The sequence below is a fragment of the Pseudonaja textilis genome, chromosome 8 (assembly GCF_049901715.1).
Source record: "Pseudonaja textilis isolate UNSWEBS1 chromosome 8, rPseTex1.2, whole genome shotgun sequence".
NCBI lineage: Eukaryota > Metazoa > Chordata > Lepidosauria > Squamata > Elapidae > Pseudonaja > Pseudonaja textilis.
In genome coordinates, this window is record NC_141997.1 from 41,531,249 (window position 1) to 41,548,640 (window position 17,392).

Genomic DNA, 17,392 nt, shown 5'->3' on the forward strand with positions numbered 1-17,392 from the left:
AGCGCGGCGTTCTTCTTTCCGGCTGGGGCTCCGGTTTGAACGGCGGCGTTCCCGGCGGCGGCGATGCTGACCTCGCGCGCCTTCCTGAAGCGCACGCGCGGCGGCGCCGTCCTCAAGGTGGTCCGCGAGCACTACCTGCGCGACGACGTGGCCTGCGGGGTGCCGGGCTGCCCGCTCTGTGGTGGGCACGCCCCTCAGCGCGGCCTCGAGGCCGCCCCCGGCTCCCCCGCCAGCCCTCTCGTCCCGCGGCCCCACTACCTGCTGTTGGACACCAACGTGGTGCTGCACCAGGTGCGCCTGGAGGCGGGGTCTTCCCTGGAGGGCTTCTCCGCGTGGCCTCCTTTCCCAGGCTGACCCCCCCCTTCTCTCTCCCTTCCTTCCCTCTATTTTCCTCTTCCCTCTTCTTTCTTCCTTTTCTTTTTGCCTCCTCTTCCTCCTCCTCCCTCCACTTCTTTCCTCTTCCCTCCTCTTATTTCCTCTTTACCTTCTTTTCTCCTCTTCCTCCCTCCTCCTTCCCTCCTCCGTTCCTCTTTCTTTTCTTTTCTTTTCTTTTCTTTTCTCCTCTTCCTCCTCCTCTTCTTCCCTCCTCCTCCTCTTCCCTCCTCTTTCTCTCTCATCCTTCCTCCTCTTTCCTTCTCCTTCTCCTTCCTCTTCTTTTCTCCTCTTTCTCCTCTTCTTCCCTCCTCCATTCCTCTTTCTCATGTTTTCTTTTCTCTTCCTCCTCCTCCTCTTCTTCCCTCCTCCTCTTCCTTCCTCCTTTTCCTTTTTCCTCCTACTTCCTCCTCTTCCTCCTCTTTCTCTCTCATCCTTCCTCCTCTTTCCTTCTCCTTCTCCTTCCTCTTCTTTCTCCTCTTCTCCTCTTCTTCCTTCCTCCATTCCTCTTCTCATGTTTTCTTTCTCTTCCTCCTCCTCCTCTTCTTCCTCCTCCTCTTCCTTCCTCCTTTTCCTTTTCCTCCTACTTCCTCCTCTTCCCTCCTCTTTTCTCTCATCCTTCCTCCTCTTTCCTTCTCCTTCTCCTTCCTCTTCTTTTCTCCTCTTTCTCCTCTTCTTCCTCCATTCCCTTTCTCATCTTTTCTTTTCTCTTCCTCCTCCTCTTCTTCCCTCCTCCTCTTCCTTCCTCCTTTCCTTTTCCTCCTCCTTCCTCCTCTTCCTCCTCTTTCTCTCTCATCCTTCCTCCTCTTTCCTTCTCCTTCTCCTTCCTCTTCTTCTTTCCTCTTCCTCCTCCCTCCCTCCTTATCCTTCCTCCTCCTTTCTCTTCTCTACCTTCCTTTTCCTCCTCCTCCTTTTCCTTCCTTCTCTCCCTCCCTCCCCATTCCTCCTCTGTTTTCTTCCTTCCTCCTCCTCCTCCTCTTTCCTCTGTCCTCCTCCTCCCTCCTCCTCCTTCACAGATTGACGTGTTGGAAGATGCGGCCCTTGGGAACGCCATCATCCTGCAGACGGTCCTGCAGGAGGTGCGGAAGCGCAGCGCAGCCGTCTACGGGCGCATCAAGGACGCCATTGCTGCCCCCGAGAAGCACTTCTACTCCTTTGCCAATGAACATCACAAGTGGGTCTCGCTAGCCTGATGCTACTGAACCTTACCACTGACACTGCAACACGGTTTCTCAACCTCTGGGCCTTTAAGAGGGTTGGACGCCAAACTCCCAGAATTCCCTATCTAGGCTGGCTGGGGGCTTTTGGAAGTTGGTGTCCACCCTCTTAAAAGGCCCAGAGGTTGAGAAACTTTGGTTTCTCTAAACCTTGGTTTAGAGATACATGGAATCCTTTCTTGGGTCCTAAACTTCTCATCTGCTCAAAGCAATTTACTGGAAAGCAGCTGCTCAGTCATGGTGTGAAGGCAGAGCGATGGGTCCTGCCCAGACCTCCCTCTGACACCTTTCTTATGGCTGCTGTGCCTTTTGACTAATGCTTTTCATTTTATTCCATATCTATGATCTTACCATCTTTGCACGATGGAAAGTTATCATCCCGTTGGGAATTAAGAGGGTCTACCTTTGTTTTCATTCTATTCTTATTTTTATGAAATGGTGTAACCTAAAATTGCCAGTCGAATGCTCGACTTCTGCAATTGCTTGATTTGCATTGCCTGGCACAGATGTTTTGGCAAGATTATGAATCCTTCCTACCTTTTTGTTGTTGTTGCTGGTCCACAGATCTGTGGTTCATGAAGTCCGCTATTTGGCTAATGCGTTACTACAATCTTTTTGATTAGAAGCCAGCAGTTTCTTCTTCCAGTGCATATATTTGCCTCTGATTTGGAGTTTTTGACTCTCAGGATTATTTCAACCATTCAAACGATGCTAGATTTTCCTCAGAGCTGTACAAAATTCCCCTTGCAGCATTAAAAGCCCTAAGAACGGGTGTCATTTGGATTCTTTGGATGTGCTGGTGCATGAAACCTTACATTAAATTGTCATTTAATGTAACATTTGATGTACCAGCACATTCTCTCACAATTTCTTAGCGTTCTTAAAAACCACCTTAGCAGTTTCAGTAGCCTTGGTCAATGAGGCAGGGAAGGGGAGGAGGAGGAGGGAGCATTGAGTTTTCCGAAATAGATATCGAATGAAATCAAGGTAGTTTTTATTTCTAAAGGTTCCCTCTGGGTTTCTGTTTACAGAGAGACGTACATAGAACAAGAACGAGGAGAAAATGCTAATGACCGTAACGACCGAGCCATTCGGTTGGCAGCCAAGTGGTATCAGGAGCACTTGAAAAAATCGCAAGGGGAAGAAAGCATCCTGGTCATCTTGCTCACAAATGACCGCAAAAATAAAGAGAAAGCTGTAGAAGAGGGAATAACCACATTTACCTGTAAGTCTGACCTTCTGACCTTTCCTGGCTACGGATTATTTCCTAAGAGCCTCCGAAGGGCCCAGCTGGGTCTGGCAAGACCTGCCTTCATTTGGCTATTTCCTTCTCGGGGATGGCCGAGCAATTCTTCCTCTGGGGATTAAAATGCTATCAAGAATTCTGGGAATCAACTTCCCAGGAAGGTTGCTCCCCCTTTGGCCTATCTTCCTAGTGTCCACTCCCCTTTTATTTTATTTTTTTAAAAAAATACTTTCTATAACTGTGAGAAGGATCTTGGAATATGAGCCAGCAGTGTGCTGCAGCTGCCAAAAAGGCCAACACAGCTCTAGGCTGCATAAACAGTGGGATAGAATCAAGATCACGTAAAGTGTTAATACCACTTTATAAGGCCTTGGTAATGCCACGCTTGGAATACCGCATCCAGTTTTGATTGTCACGGTGTAAAAAAGATGTTGAGACTCTAGAAAGCATGCAGAGAAGAGCAACAAAGATGATTAGGGGACGAGGCTAAAACATATAGAGAACGGTTGCTGGATCTGGGTATGTCTAGTCTGATGAAAAGAAGGACTAGGGGAGACATGATAGAAGTGTTCCAATACTTCAGGGGCTGCCACAAAGAAGCGGGAGTCAAGCCATTCTCCCAAAACATCTGAGGGCAGGACAAGAAGTAACAGATGGAAACCAATCCAGGAGAGAAGCAGCCTAGAACTAAGGAGATATTTCCTGACCGTGATAACAAATAACCAGTGGAACAACTTGCCTCTAGAAGTTGTGAATGCTGCAACACTGGAAGTTTTTAAGAAGAGATTGGACAACCATTTGTCTGAAGAGGTGAAGAGTTTCTTGCCTAAGCAGGGGGTTGGACTAGAACACCTCCAAGGTCCCTTCCAACTCTGTTATTCTATTCGTTCTCTCTGTTCTCCCTGGAGGAAACTTCCTGCTGCATAAATCATCTTCATTTCTCACAATGCAAATTTGGGGCTTTTTTTTTTTTTAGGCGAAGAGTACGTGAAGAGCCTAACGGGCCATCCCGAGCTTATGGATCGGCTTGCTTGCCTGAATGATGAAGAGGTAAGTTTTCAGCTGCCAGTATTATTTTTTGTGATGACAGCTGAATCCGGGTTACAATCTGAGGGGCTGAAACACAGTCCTGAAATGCATTTATTAGTTGCAACACCACAAGGGACATTTTGTGCACAAATCTCTCTTACAGAATGAAATTGAAAGCAGCAAGATCATTTTCCCAGAGCATCTCCCACTCAGCAAACTGCAGCAGGGCATTAAGTCCGGCCTTTACCTTCAGGGCACCTTCAGAGCTAGCAGAGACAATTACTTGGAAGCCACAGTTTGGATTCACGGCAATGACCAAGAAAGAGAGGTTGGTTTGATATATGGATTGGCTGTGAGAGCCTTGATTGGGAAATGAAAAATTATGTGGGAATCTTAGGGATTGTCTTCTTTAATCTCCTGTGTTGGCATGGAGAGTACAGCGGGCACCGAAAAATATGCATTTTTATGAGACGTTAAAGATCAGGTGGAACTTGCTGGTATCTTATTATCTCTACCTGCTGACATTGACTTCTAGATTTAAGGACTTCTTAATAGTAAAAGCCCTTAGACTTATACACCGCTTTACAGTGCTTTACGGCTCTTTCTAAGTGATCTACAGAGTCAGCCTATTGCCCCCAACAATCTGGGTCATCATTTTACCTACCTCAGAAGGATGAAAGGCTGAGTCAACCTTGAGCTAGTCAGGATCGAATTCCTGGCCGTGGGCAGCCTACAATACTATATTCTAACTACTGCCTACCACTAACTTCTTAAATTAATTATACCTCCAAAGAGCCTCTCTGAAACTCTGAAAGATTTTTTGTTTTAAATATAGTGGGTCATTTTTAATATTAATCCACACTGTAGCAGCGGTCACTGGCTATTTCTTTGACGTAGGACTTATTAGAACACATCTCTTGTAGGTCATCTCCAAATACAGGTAATTCTCAACTTACAACAGTTTGTTTAGTGACCAAAGTTACAGCGACACCGAAAAAAGTTACTTGTGACCATTTCTCACATTTAGGACCATTACAACATCCCTATGCTCACGAGTTCAACTTTTGGATGCTTGGCCACTGTCTCGTATTTATGACTGTTGCAGTGTCCGTGTGTCATATGATTGTGTCCTTCTGGCAAGCAAAAGTCAATTTGGAAGCCAGATTCACTTAACAACTTAACAACGGTGTTACTAACTTAACAACTTCAGTGATTCACTTAACTGTAGCCAGAAAGGTTGTAGAATGAGGGAGAATTTACTTAACAAATGTTTCTCTTAGCAAACAGAAATTTGGGGCTCAATTGTTTTGAAATGGCAAAACTGACTAAGATTAAAGAGAATAACATAAGTGCCTTTTTTTTCTACATGGAAACTACTTGTGAATTTTAGTGCTTGATGTGGGAAAAAAATGCAACTTTGACTTTGGGTTTTATAGATCGATAGATCTTTATAGAAATGATTTGTTTCATATTATTATGGAAAAACAAAAAGCTGTGATTTGATGCTAGTGCCTTATTTTACTGCATCAGAGGGAGTTGGAAGTTTTCTTTTCCCTACCTTTCCCCACTTCTCTTTCTCTTTTCCCTTCCCCTCCTCATTGCTCTTTTATTTACTTTGATATAATGCTTAATAACTTAGTAAAAAAAATGTTGGAGAAGGAAGAAATTTGGGGCTCAGTTGTGATTATAAGTCAAGTACCTGTATGGCTTTTGGTACCTAAATCTGATCACTTACTTCCCGTTAAGGTAATAATACAAGGCCTTAAACACTTAAATCGTGCTGTGCATGAGGATATCGTAGCCGTGGAACTGCTGTCCAAGGACGCCTGGGCTGCTCCATCTTCTGTGGTCCTGCTTGACGATGAGACCAAGAATGAGGAAGAGGATATTGAAAAAGAAGAGGAGGATCAAAACAAGGTATGGCGTTCTTTGCGTCTTTACGTTCTTGCAAGGAACCCTGTGCATTGGTGGTTCTGTTCAGAGACTAAGGAAATGCCCAATATGATGACCGTCTGGGAAGAAATATCACCTTTTTTGAAATGGGACAAAATTCTACCCTGTAAGCTTTTCTTTCCCAAAAGCAAAAGTCTAGTTTTTTTTTTCAAGAGACAACTGGACTTTCTGCTTTTTCTTTGAAGACTTCTCATCCAAGAAGCTTCTTCAGCTATGTTTCACTGAGAAGTTGGAGCTGTGATTTCTGCAAGATGTTTTCTGCCCTGTGCCCCTTTGAGCAAAATTGCAGGCTGTTGGGGGATGAGTCCGTGCTGTCTGCGTCTGAAACTGAAGAAGCTTCTTGGGTGAGAAGTGAAACATCTTCAGAGAAAAGCCAGAAAGTCCAACTTGCCCCGTGGTGTGACCGGGACAATCTGGAACTGAATGCACACAGAACCGTGGAAATGGTGGTAGACTTTAGGACAAGGGTCTTCAAACTTGGCAAGTTTAAGACTTGTGGACTTCAACTCCCAGAATTCCTGAGCTAACATGACAAATCTTAAAGCTGTCAGGTTTGAAGACCCCTGCCTTAGAAAAAACCCTCCCATGCTACCACCTCTTACAATACTAGATAACATAGCATCAGCAGTAGAGACCTTCAAATTTCTAGGTTCTATCATATCTCAGGACCTAAAATGGATACCTAACATCAAAAACGTCATCCAAAAAACACAACAAAGAATGTTCTTTTTGCGCCAACTCAGAAAGCTCAAACTGCCCAAGGAGCTGCACCTTTGGGACAACCAAGACCTGGTTGACTTGAGACTCTCCGTAGACATTTAGCTTTTATGGTGTTGAAGCTGTACCTGACTATATTCTTTAGAACTTCATTTCTTTTAAGTGTTAGATCACCGTCACCAGCTTCCAAGGCCGAGGGAGCATTTGAACCCGAGTCTCTCCAGGGCCAGTCTTATTCCCAGGGTGTTCTGCAAGTTGGCTTGGCCAGCTTTAGAACTTGTGAAGCCCAAGAAACTGAGAGCAGACCAGAAGACGCTGGAAGTTTATTCACTTCCACTGTTGGACAACCGCAAACTTTTCTGGGAAAGAACTTGATTTGGCATGCAGAATTTTACTTTTTTGAAACACTCAGGATTTTTACAAGTTATTGTGAAGGCTCCAGCTCATGCTACATACAGTCCAGTCAGTTTGGCAACTGTAAAGGTCAAAAACCATTTGCATTTTTATTTTATTTTTTCTGGCAGGAGCAGAAATTCCCAGTAAATTCATAAGGTTGCCTAATGCTTAATCCACACAACCGGCTTCATTATGGTCCACGGAGGACACAGGTTCTAAGATGCATGTAAATGTAGCAGATGATGTCATAATGGCCTTGCTGACCTAGAGTTTTTGCCTTTCCTGCTACGGAAGGCAGATTGGTTGGTTCGTCAATGGTTGAAGGAATCCCCAAATCCAGCCTTATATGAGAGATGCTGGGAAATGTCCTGTGAAGCTTTTTTGTTGTAATCAGCTATGGCTGAAGCCTGTTTAGTATCAGACACAAGACAGAGGGGCTTTCCCATGAATTAGAATCATATTTGATTGTCATCTAATATCCGCTCCCAAAGCAGTGACAACAACGAAATAGCTCATCTATTTTACTTTCCTGCTTTTCCTTGATGTTGTTTTTCATAAGTGTTTTTTTTTATTATTCTGTTTTGCATTTGTTTTAAACTATTGTTGCCCGACCTGAATGGTGTGCAAATGTTCCAAGGACAGGATAGACCATTTCTTACAACTGGAAAGTGGAACACGGATATAGATTTGTAGCTGATTCCGCTGCCTGTTTATTCACACAAGTCTCAATTGCAGCTGTGTGTTCTTAAACCCTTAGCCAAAGACTTCAGTGAACACAGCAATGCTACGACCAACAGGCAGAGTTGTGGGGATTATCAAAAGAAACTGGAGGCCGTATTGTGGCATGCTGTCTAAATCGCACATTAAAGAGGTACATGGTTGCATCCTGTTCTTTTGTTTCTTTAACTGTTTATTTATACATTTTCGTTTAACATATATAAGTGGTTTGTGAATAATGTATTGTCTGAGTCAATTTGCTTACATAATAATACTTCTCCAGCTCCCAATTTCTACTATGGAACCATTTATGAAACAAGTGTCACATTCGAAAATATTCTTATCTTCTTTTTCTTTTCTTTTTAATGTCAATCTGTCCATTTCTGCACAATCTAATATTTTTTTAATTACATCCTCTTGGTGTTTCCTCATGTTTCCAGTGCTGTGCAAATACAATTCTTGCTGCTGTCAAACCATGTAACATTAAAGACAAATTCCCCTTATCACACTTTTCTGGTACTATACCTAACAAAAATATTTCTGGCTTATAATCTATATGCAGCTTTAACATTTTTTTTCTAACCATGTGTATAGTTTTGTCCAATATTCCTTTGCTTTCACACATGTCCACTACATGTGATAGTACGTGCCCGGTGTCTGCTTACATTTCCAACATTTGGCAGACATGTTTTTAAACATCTTTGCTAGTCTTGTGCCACCTATAAAAAAATTGGATAGGTTTTCTTTATAAGTAGTTGCCATTGTCACACAGTCATGGTGACTTGTGTTCTTAATTATAATAAAAAGCATTGTCCTTCTTGCCAGGCCAGGCGGCATTTATTCACACCAGCTGACCGAAGAATTCCTCGAATACGTATAGAAACCAGGCAGGCTTCTATCCTCGAAGGGCGAAGAATCATTGTGGCTATAGATGGGTGGCCTAAAACATCCCGGTATCCTAACGTAAGTCAGAAATGAAACATATTGAAGCTTAGTAGTTGCTGAAGATTAACAGATAGCAATAGACTTATACACTGCTCCATAGTGCTTTACTGTCCTCTCTAAGCAGTTTACAGAGTCAGCCTATCGCCCCCAACAGTTCAGGTCCCCATTTTACCAACCTCAGAAGGATGGAAGGCTGAGCCCACCTTGAGCCAGTCAGGATTGAACGCTTGGCTGCAGGCGGGGTTTGTCTGCAATGCTGCATTCTAACCACTGTGCCGCCATGGCTCTGATTGAATTTTTTGCAAAAAAAAAAAAAGTAAATGTGTAAGTCAGCTTTGACTGGCAAGCAAAATTTTGCACTTGTTTTAACTATGGTCGCACTTGGCAATTGTTTTGAATGGGAGACTGGTTGTCATGTCCCTCTTGAATCCGAGGAGGAGGATGAACAGCTGACAGGGAGCAGGAGAAAGGCTCCGTTGGCTGTGGAGGAAACTGGCGAAGGGCAAAGTCCAGCTGGGCAGAGTAGGGAAGAGGTAGAACAAGGGAGAGGGAGTTCAGAGGAAGACCTAGGCCCACCCCCTCTTTATCCTAGGGCACGCAGGGAGGAACGGAGAAGGAAGTAACGTGGGTTGCATGGCTTATGGGGGAGGAAAGGGCCCTGACTCCCTTCATTAGCCACAGCTGGGAAGAGAGTTTAAAAGAAATGCATGCTGAGTGTGGCAGCTTTCTGGGAACAAACGTGAGTTTATCTTGTGTTACCTTTGGTTATCTCTATTCCTGGCATCTTCCCAACCCTGTTGAGTTATTGCCGTGCCTTCACATCTGGAATTCTTGCTCCTGCCCTGTCAGACTAATTACTTCATTTTGCCTTGATTGGAGTTATAGTTACAGTTTTTGTTGACCATGTTTTGGACTTGATTCCCTGCAGTCAAGGGCTGTTCCTGGGAGAGTTTTTCTCCAGCCCAGAAGGGTAACCAGGATATTGGGGGAAAAGTTGGAGCTAATAAAGGAACTCCTACTGATTATCTGACTGTGTTGCCTTTGTGCCATGCCCCTTTGGGTCATCACACTGGTAGGCTAGTAAATTGGGGGAGAAAAAAATCTTGGAAAAAAGTGAGAGAGAAGCCACTTCTGTATTAGTGCCCCAGAAAGTACCAGGACATGCCCAGGTAGAGCCAACAAAAAGGATAGTCATGGAAAACTTTTTTTTTTTAAATTTAGTCTCTGGACAATCTCTGTCTGTAGATCTCCCTTTTGCAATTATCTTCCTTTTTTTCCTTCAAACCCAGGTTGAATTCTTCAATACAGGTTGTCCTCGATTTACAACAATGCACTTAGTAACCGAAGTTACAACAGCACTGAAAAACAGTGACTTGTGATCCTTTTTCAAACTTACATGATCATTGCAGTAGCATCCCCATGGGTCACACGAGTTTACATTCAGATGCTTGACAACTGACTTGCGTTTATGATGGTTTTAGTGCCTTGTGGGGTCATGTAATTTCCCCTTTTGCGACTGTCTTGACAAGCAGAATCAACGGGGAAACCAGATTCACTCGACAACAGTGTTAACTGATTGAACAGCTGCAGTGATTCACTTCACAGATGTGGAATAGAAAAGTCATATAACATGGGTCAAAATCCACATTTCTCACCTAACAGCATACATTTGGGGCTCAATTGTGGTCGTAATTTGAGGACTACGTGTATCATGATCCAGTTAGCCCTGGAAGCCAAGTCCCTCTGTACTGGTTTCAAATCTTCAGCAAAAGCCAGACATTACAAACAGCCCAACCTGTAAAAGGTCTTATTTTCATCTAGAATCCAGATCTTCCTCTAAGTCTCCATCAGATGTCGGATTGCCTCTTGAAAAATACCATTCTGCCAATTGTCTTTATTATATTTTGTGTTTTGTTTTGGTTTTTTTTTTCCAAATCCGCTGTTTCTCATAATACTGATCACATTGTACATTGCTTTAGGGACATTTTGTAAAGAATTTGGGGGCAGCTGGCGATAAGGAGACTGAGACGGAAGTCTTGCTACTTGAACATGATGTCCCTCATCAGCCCTTCTCTCAAGCAGTTCTCAGTTTCCTGCCTCAGATGCCCTGGAGCATCAGTGATGAGGTAGGGGCACATTATCCTTGCCAGAAAAAACCACCAACTTTTTTCCATTGCAGGTCATATTATGATGTTGCCAAGAAATGAAATCTATAAGAATGAAGAGACGTGTTTTATTTTTGTTTTATTTTGGCTCAAATATTTCCTGCGTTTAGATACGGGATAGTTTTCCTTCCAGCTTGATGGAGAATTTGAAATCCAGTGTTCATTCCCATTGATTTTTAGTTTATATGTCTTCCGCTGATAGCATGAAATTTGTGTCTCCTTAACATCTCCCTCTTAGAGTTAGCCGTGGTTATGTGTTGTAGTTGCAGAACAACATGTTAACTTAAGACCTTTTCTGGGGTATCCTTTTAATTTCATCTTGTCTTTGTTTTGCATAGTAATTGTTTTTTCTAAGTTGCATTTTTCTCTTCGCATATGGTTTACGTAACTACTTTAATTTTCTATAAGCCTGTACAAGAATTTTGTGGCTTCTAAAACATGTATAATGAGCTCTTCGGTAGATTTAAAGGTGCCACAAAATTATTCCGTTGGTTTGCAGGAGACAGAACTGGCATTCAACAAAATCTAATCTGTATTACTTATTTATTTATGAAATTTATATTGCCACTCATTCGCGCACGGTGATTTAAAATGACTTACAGGAATATGAAAAACCTCTTATAAAAACAATAAAATTAATAGAAGAGAATAACATAATAAAATAGTAACCCACACCCTACCCCATCCCAGCGACAACACATAAGAGCCATTTAATGGGCTCCATCCCGCTCTGGGTTCCCCAGGCTCGCTGGCAGAACCAGTTCTTCTTCAGCGTCTTCCAGAAGGGTATTAGAGTGGGGGCCATTCTAATCTCTGAGGGGAATGATACTCCAGAGAGAGGGAGCCACCGTGGAGACGGCCCTTCTTCTGGGTCCCACCAGGTGTATCTCCCTCAGGGATGGGACCTGCAACTTTCTCTGCCTCCCTGCTCTAATGGGTTGGATAGATGTGACTGGCAAGAGACGTTCTTCAGATAACCTGGTCCTAAGCCATGAAGGGCTTTAAAGGTGACAACCAGCACCTTGAATTGAACCCGGAAGCAAATCGGCAACCAGTGCAGCTCCCGCAGGAGAGGTGAAACCTGCGCACACTGGGGTCTGCACAAAGCCATGCAGGCCGCTGCATTTTGCACCAGCTGGAGCTTCTGGATGCTCTAGCAAGCCTTGGTGTTTTTTTTTCACAGTACTTTGCCAATGACATGCATTTCTTTTTTTCTTCTTTTTTTTCTTTTTTCAATGAAATTTCAGGATATGAAGCAGAGGGAGGATTTGAGGCAACTGTGTGTGTGCAGCGTGGATCCTCCTGGGTGTACCGATATCGACGATGCGTTGCACTGCAGGGAGCTAGAAAATGGAAACCTGGAGGCAAGTGCTTTCTCGGATCTTTGAAAGGCCGGTGTGCGTTTTCATCTTTTCATGGAGCTCTTCTTGATTTTTGCCTGCAGTGAAGGAAGAGAAGCATCACGGATAATAAATGGGAGAGGCCTGGAAGGAATAGCAGTAGGTTTAGACTTACATAGTGCTGCATAGTGCTTGACAGCAATGCCCCCCCAACCTTTGGGGCGCTGTGGCCCATTTCTGTGGTTTTTCCGTGGACCCATGGGAAGTTTCATGCTCTGTCTGCTTCCCAGTGTGTGCATGGATGGGGCTGTGCTTGCTTGAACACGGTCCAGTTCCTGGCAGAATGCGGCCCGGTGCCGGTTCATGGCTCGGGGATTGGGGATCCCTGCTTTACAGCATTCTCTGTAAATATCTGGGAGGATTACAATGTCAGTACATTTCCCCCAACACCTGAATCCTCATTTTAATGACCTCGGAAGGATGGAAAGCTGAGTCAACCTTCCGCCGGTCAGGATCGAGCTCCACACCATGGGCAGAGTTAGTCTGCAATCCTGCACTCTAACCACGGCACTACCAGAGCTGCTGGAAAAGATAACAGAGGAAGATAACTTCACACGATGTTCTTGAGGACGGTCAGAAAGTCAGGAAAAGGTGCCAACTTTCCTGAATACTAAAATAATCTTATCTTTTTCTCTCTCGCGCTAGGTTGGGGTGCACATTGCAGACGTCAGCCACTTCATCCGACCAGGAAATGCTCTAGACCAAGAATCAGCCAAAAGGGGCACCACCGTGTATCTATGTGAAAAGGTAAATTCTGGAGAGTTGTTTCTGTTGTGGCCTACCAGTGGAGCTGGCGGTAGACTTGGAGAGTGAGGAGGTTGGGGAGGAACATGGGCCAGTCCTGGAGTTTGGAGTGCTCTGTGTCGGAGGCAGTGATGGGGCCAGGGCCGTCCGACAGTTATCAGCTGCCTTCGGAGTCAGAGATCAGTAAGGCAGAAGAACAGCTGGAGCCTGTTCCCAATGTGCGCATGTGCAGAACTGCCAGGAGAAGGGAACAATTAAGGAACAAGGGTTGACTCAGGAGTAAAGGTATAAGTGAATGGTGATTGGCCCCTCTCATAGGGAATAAAGAGGAGCGAAAGCGGAGTGGTGTTTACAGGAGAGAATTAATTCACTTAATTAGGGTGAAGATTTGTTCATGACGCCTTTCCAAGTATTTTCTGGCACAGCGTTGGGCTTGGAATCTATTGGCCTGGCAACTCTCCAAGCCTGATAAGCTCTGTAGTTGTAAATCAACCTTGACAGGGAGTTTGCTGGATGTGAATAATAGGAATTCAGATTAGCTGAATAAAAAGGGGTTTTGTTGGGACGAGGAGTCTGCCTCGTGATTTCGTGAAGCTTAGGTCAGAACAGTTTCCTTCTCTTGCTCACAGCGTGGCTCTCCCGCCCCACCGCCTTGAGTAAATGAGAACGCAAAGCTTCTACTGCCCTTGTGTGTTTCAGTGGTTTGAACATGTGGGAACGGATCTACATTTGAAGCCTTGGCGAGCCTTTTGGGCTTGCCTGGACCATCTCTGTCATCTCACTTTGGATGTCTTCAGAGGTCACAATGCCATTTCTGTTTCTTGCAGAGAATTGATATGGTTCCCGACCTGCTGAGTTCCAACTTATGTTCGCTGAGATCCAATGTGGACAGGTAAACGTTAACAGTTGTTGATAATCCCATTGTTTTGTGGATTGGAAGCAAATAGCACTTAGACTTCTATACCGCTTCACAGTGCTTTATAGGCCTCTCTAAGCAGTTTACAGAGTCAACATATTGTCCCCAACAATCTGGGCCCTCATTTTACCCACCTCGGAAGAATGGAAGGCTGAGTCAACTTTGAGCCTGTTGAGATTCGAACAGCCAAACTGCAGGCAGTCAGCAGAAGTAGCCTGCAGTACTGCATTTTAACCACTGCGCCGCCATGGCAGCTTCGTTAACAGCGTAGGCCAGTCCCAGTGGCTGCTTTTACCCCAGAAGTCCAGACTCAACCCCCTCCCCCCACAAAACCAGTGCTTGGTGTTTAGAAGGTACTGTAGTAGGGATGGGTGGAACTTAAAATAAGGCACATTGAAATATAATGGGGGAAGGGGACCTTGCCTGACTGGGGAATACCTTGTGGTGTGCTTTCCTTTTCTGTCAGTAACTCTCTTCCTTTCCTTAGGTTTGCTTTTTCATGTATTTGGGAAATGAATCAGAATGCTGAAATCTTGGCGACTAGATTTACCAAAAGTGTCATTAATTCCAAGGTAGGGTTTAAAATGTCTGGGGCCGTTTAGAAAATCCGATGTGGAGATAATTAATTTTGGACTCTGATTGACTCCGAAAGGAGCTTGCATTCATTAAAGTGGATATATGTATATAAAAATAATCTGCATTCAGATCTAGATTGCAAACCCTGAAAAGACCCTTTACAACTTGGAGTTATTTTACTCGAGAGGAAATCCTTCATTAAACTATCGAAGAGAGAGAGAGAGACCCAGACAAGAACTTTGGTTATTTCTTCTATGCACTGTTCTTTAACAGTCTGACCTTTTTTAATTTGCTTTTATTTTAAAAAGCAGTAAATTTCCATTCCATAGATATAATGATTGTTCTGGTAGACAAGAAAGCAACATTTATTTGTGTAACACAAATAATGTACACTACCGTAAAAATGGAGGTACAGAATGAAAATAAAAGTAAAAAGAAATGGTTTTGTTTTCTCCAATCACACATTCAGCAGCCTCGGGCTGTGAGGTCTCGAGCCAATATCAGAAATTTGACTTTTTTTCACATTTAAATCCATTTCTTTTGGAGGTTCTCCTCCTTCCCCCATATTCCTTGTTTTCCTTTTTTTGTTCTTTGAAGGCTTCACTTACCTATGCAGAGGCCCAAATGAAAATAGACTCTGCCACGTTGAAGGATGACATCACCACGAGTCTCCGCGGGCTGAACAAGTTGGCTAAAATCCTTAAGAAGCGTCGGCGAGAAAATGGGTAAGTAGTTCAGGCTGCAGGTAACGCAAAACGTTTGTTTCTTTCGTGACTCACTATAACCTTTGGGACCTGACTGGTATTTGCCAGCAGAAGGGAAGGAAAAAGGAAAAGAGAAAGGAAAAGAAAGGCAGGGGAGGGGAGGGGAAGTAAAGGAAGGGAGAGGAAGGAGAAGGAAAGGGAAGGAAGGGGAAGGGAAGGGAAGGAAACATAAAAGGGGAATGGAAAGGAAAAGAAAGGAAAGAGAAAGAAAGGAATGGAAAGAAAAAGGGGAAGGGAAGGAAACATAAAAGGGGAATGGAAAGGAAAAGAAAGGAAAGAGAAAGAAAGGAATGGAAAGAAAAAGGGGAAGGGAAGGAAACAAGGGGAAAGGAAAGGAAAGGAACAGAAAAGAAAGCAAAGATAAAAGGGGAATGGAATGGAATGGAATGGAATGGAATGGAATGGAATGGAATGGAAAGGAAAGGAAAGGAAAGGAAAGGAAAGGAAAGGAAAGGAAAGGAAAGGAAGCTTTTCAGATGCAGAACTTAATTTCCTCAGAGTTCCCTTTGGACATTTCTAATGGGATCAGACCAGTGGAAATAGTTCATTTCTCTTAAGAGGCCTCCTGGGCTCAGCCACGGATGATGTCCTGGGATGCACAGTTGAAAGGAGAAACACATATTTGATGTATGACTCCAAAGTCTGGCCTCAAGGGGATCTCTGAAAAGGATGAAGAAGCCAAACAAGAGCTCCTCTCTAGAATCTGTTCCAGCCTTGGGGTTCGGCCACAAACGTACTTGGCAAGGCAGAGGGTCGCTTGTGAATGAATCCACATCAATCCAGGTCTCTGAAGGCAGGAGGGCTCTCGGAATGGCCTGCCTGTCTTAAAAACAGACCCTACAGGATTGGGTGGTGGAGTCATTTCACAACAATGGCAAAACTTCTGTCTCTATATTTGTGCAAAATGTTTGCTTTGTTCATCTTCCTTTTAGGGCTTTAACTCTTTCTTCACCCGAGGTTCGATTCCACATCGATAGCGAAACCCACGATCCGATTGATTTGCAGACGAAGGAACTCAAGTGAGTGCCTGATTTTTCTTTTTAGGGGGGGTGGAGTGGGGAATCAATCTGTCGGGTCCAGAGGTTCCTTCCTCCTAAATCTTTAGGATGCTCTTTCCTAATGATGTTCAGGATAGCCCTGCTATGCTGAAGACACAATAACACGGTTTAATGTTAGAGTGTGAACCAGGTCATTGTCAATTTTAACCCAAATGGTAGCCTGGTACGACGTGTGAGCCCAAGCTATTCGGATAAACGTATTCAGAATTGAAAAAGGAAGAGTATCTATGACAAAGCAGTGAATACTACATGTTTGATTATTGTCCAAGGAGGAGTTTTATAATTCTCGTAGTAACCCTTGTGCTGTTCTGGTATCAACATCATTGGAGGCAGCCCCAAGTTTAGAGTACAATATAATGGAGTGGAATGTAAGGATAGAGAAGGGAAGGGAAGGGAAGGGTAGAGTAGAGTAGAGTAGAGTAGAGTAGAGTAGGAGAGTAGAATACAGGGGAGTGGAAAGGAGAGGAGTAGTTTATTTGGCCAAGTGTGACACAAGGAATGTGTCTCTGATGCAGAAGCTTTCGGTGTACATGCAAAACAACAGAATAATAGTCATAATAATGATACCAGTAAGAGTGGGTAGTAGAGAAGATGAGAAGGATAATTAACAATACCACAGCCATACAACGTGGGTGGATATACTTAGACATAAGACAGTTGACATAAGACGTAAGTTGGCCGGAAAAGCTTTTGAATGGGAGCCTCAATGAAACTGCTAAATTGCAGCCATACTTCAGTGTGTATTGATGTTTTCCTGCCCTGCAGATGAACAGGACAACCTTACAAGGTTTTATGGTCAAGAGTTTGAACAGAAAAAGCAGATTTCTGAGTGTTGTCTTTCCCAAACTGGATGCATCCCTAAACAATTACAAAAATGCAAGGGTGCTTCACATGGGGGTTGAGTAGCGAGAAGGCCCAGTTGCTTGTGAGGGGCATCCTGAGATTGGCATGGCCTTGAGCCACTGAGGTTCTGGAAAGGGAGGAATTAGTGTCCCTGATTGGACTTGGGCAGCCCTTGCTAGTTTGTATTGTCCATAGTGCATAAAAGTTGTTGTGTCCAGCTACAGGGCCACAGTGATCCTAATTCTCAGTTCCTGCCCCTTAGGGGAAACAAGCACATCGGGTCAAAGCCGCTGTTTTCTTGAGAGTCTCACGAACCCCCTTTTCCTTTTCTGCA

At 44.0% G+C, this 17,392-nt stretch overlaps 1 protein-coding gene across 2 annotated transcripts in view; it reads left to right on the forward strand.

The window, feature by feature from the left end:
• The window catches only part of DIS3 (DIS3 exosome endoribonuclease and 3'-5' exoribonuclease), a 24,689-nt gene continuing 7,297 nt past the window's right edge, over window positions 1-17,392 (forward strand). The window contains exons 1-15 of one of the 2 annotated variants that reach the window (XM_026705319.2): window positions 1-291; window positions 1,389-1,546; window positions 2,621-2,814; window positions 3,812-3,885; window positions 4,028-4,192; window positions 5,611-5,781; window positions 7,688-7,801; window positions 8,473-8,610; window positions 10,572-10,718; window positions 12,005-12,121; window positions 12,803-12,904; window positions 13,729-13,793; window positions 14,305-14,389; window positions 14,991-15,118; window positions 16,090-16,176. In XM_026705319.2, coding sequence (XP_026561104.2) covers window positions 64-291; window positions 1,389-1,546; window positions 2,621-2,814; window positions 3,812-3,885; window positions 4,028-4,192; window positions 5,611-5,781; window positions 7,688-7,801; window positions 8,473-8,610; window positions 10,572-10,718; window positions 12,005-12,121; window positions 12,803-12,904; window positions 13,729-13,793; window positions 14,305-14,389; window positions 14,991-15,118; window positions 16,090-16,176 — 1,973 coding nt within the window. In that variant the 5' untranslated portion in view covers window positions 1-63. The remainder of the gene's footprint in view (window positions 292-1,388; window positions 1,547-2,620; window positions 2,815-3,811; window positions 3,886-4,027; window positions 4,193-5,610; window positions 5,782-7,687; window positions 7,802-8,472; window positions 8,611-10,571; window positions 10,719-12,004; window positions 12,122-12,802; window positions 12,905-13,728; window positions 13,794-14,304; window positions 14,390-14,990; window positions 15,119-16,089; window positions 16,177-17,392) is intronic. The other variant, XM_087938020.1, reaches the window with a different exon arrangement.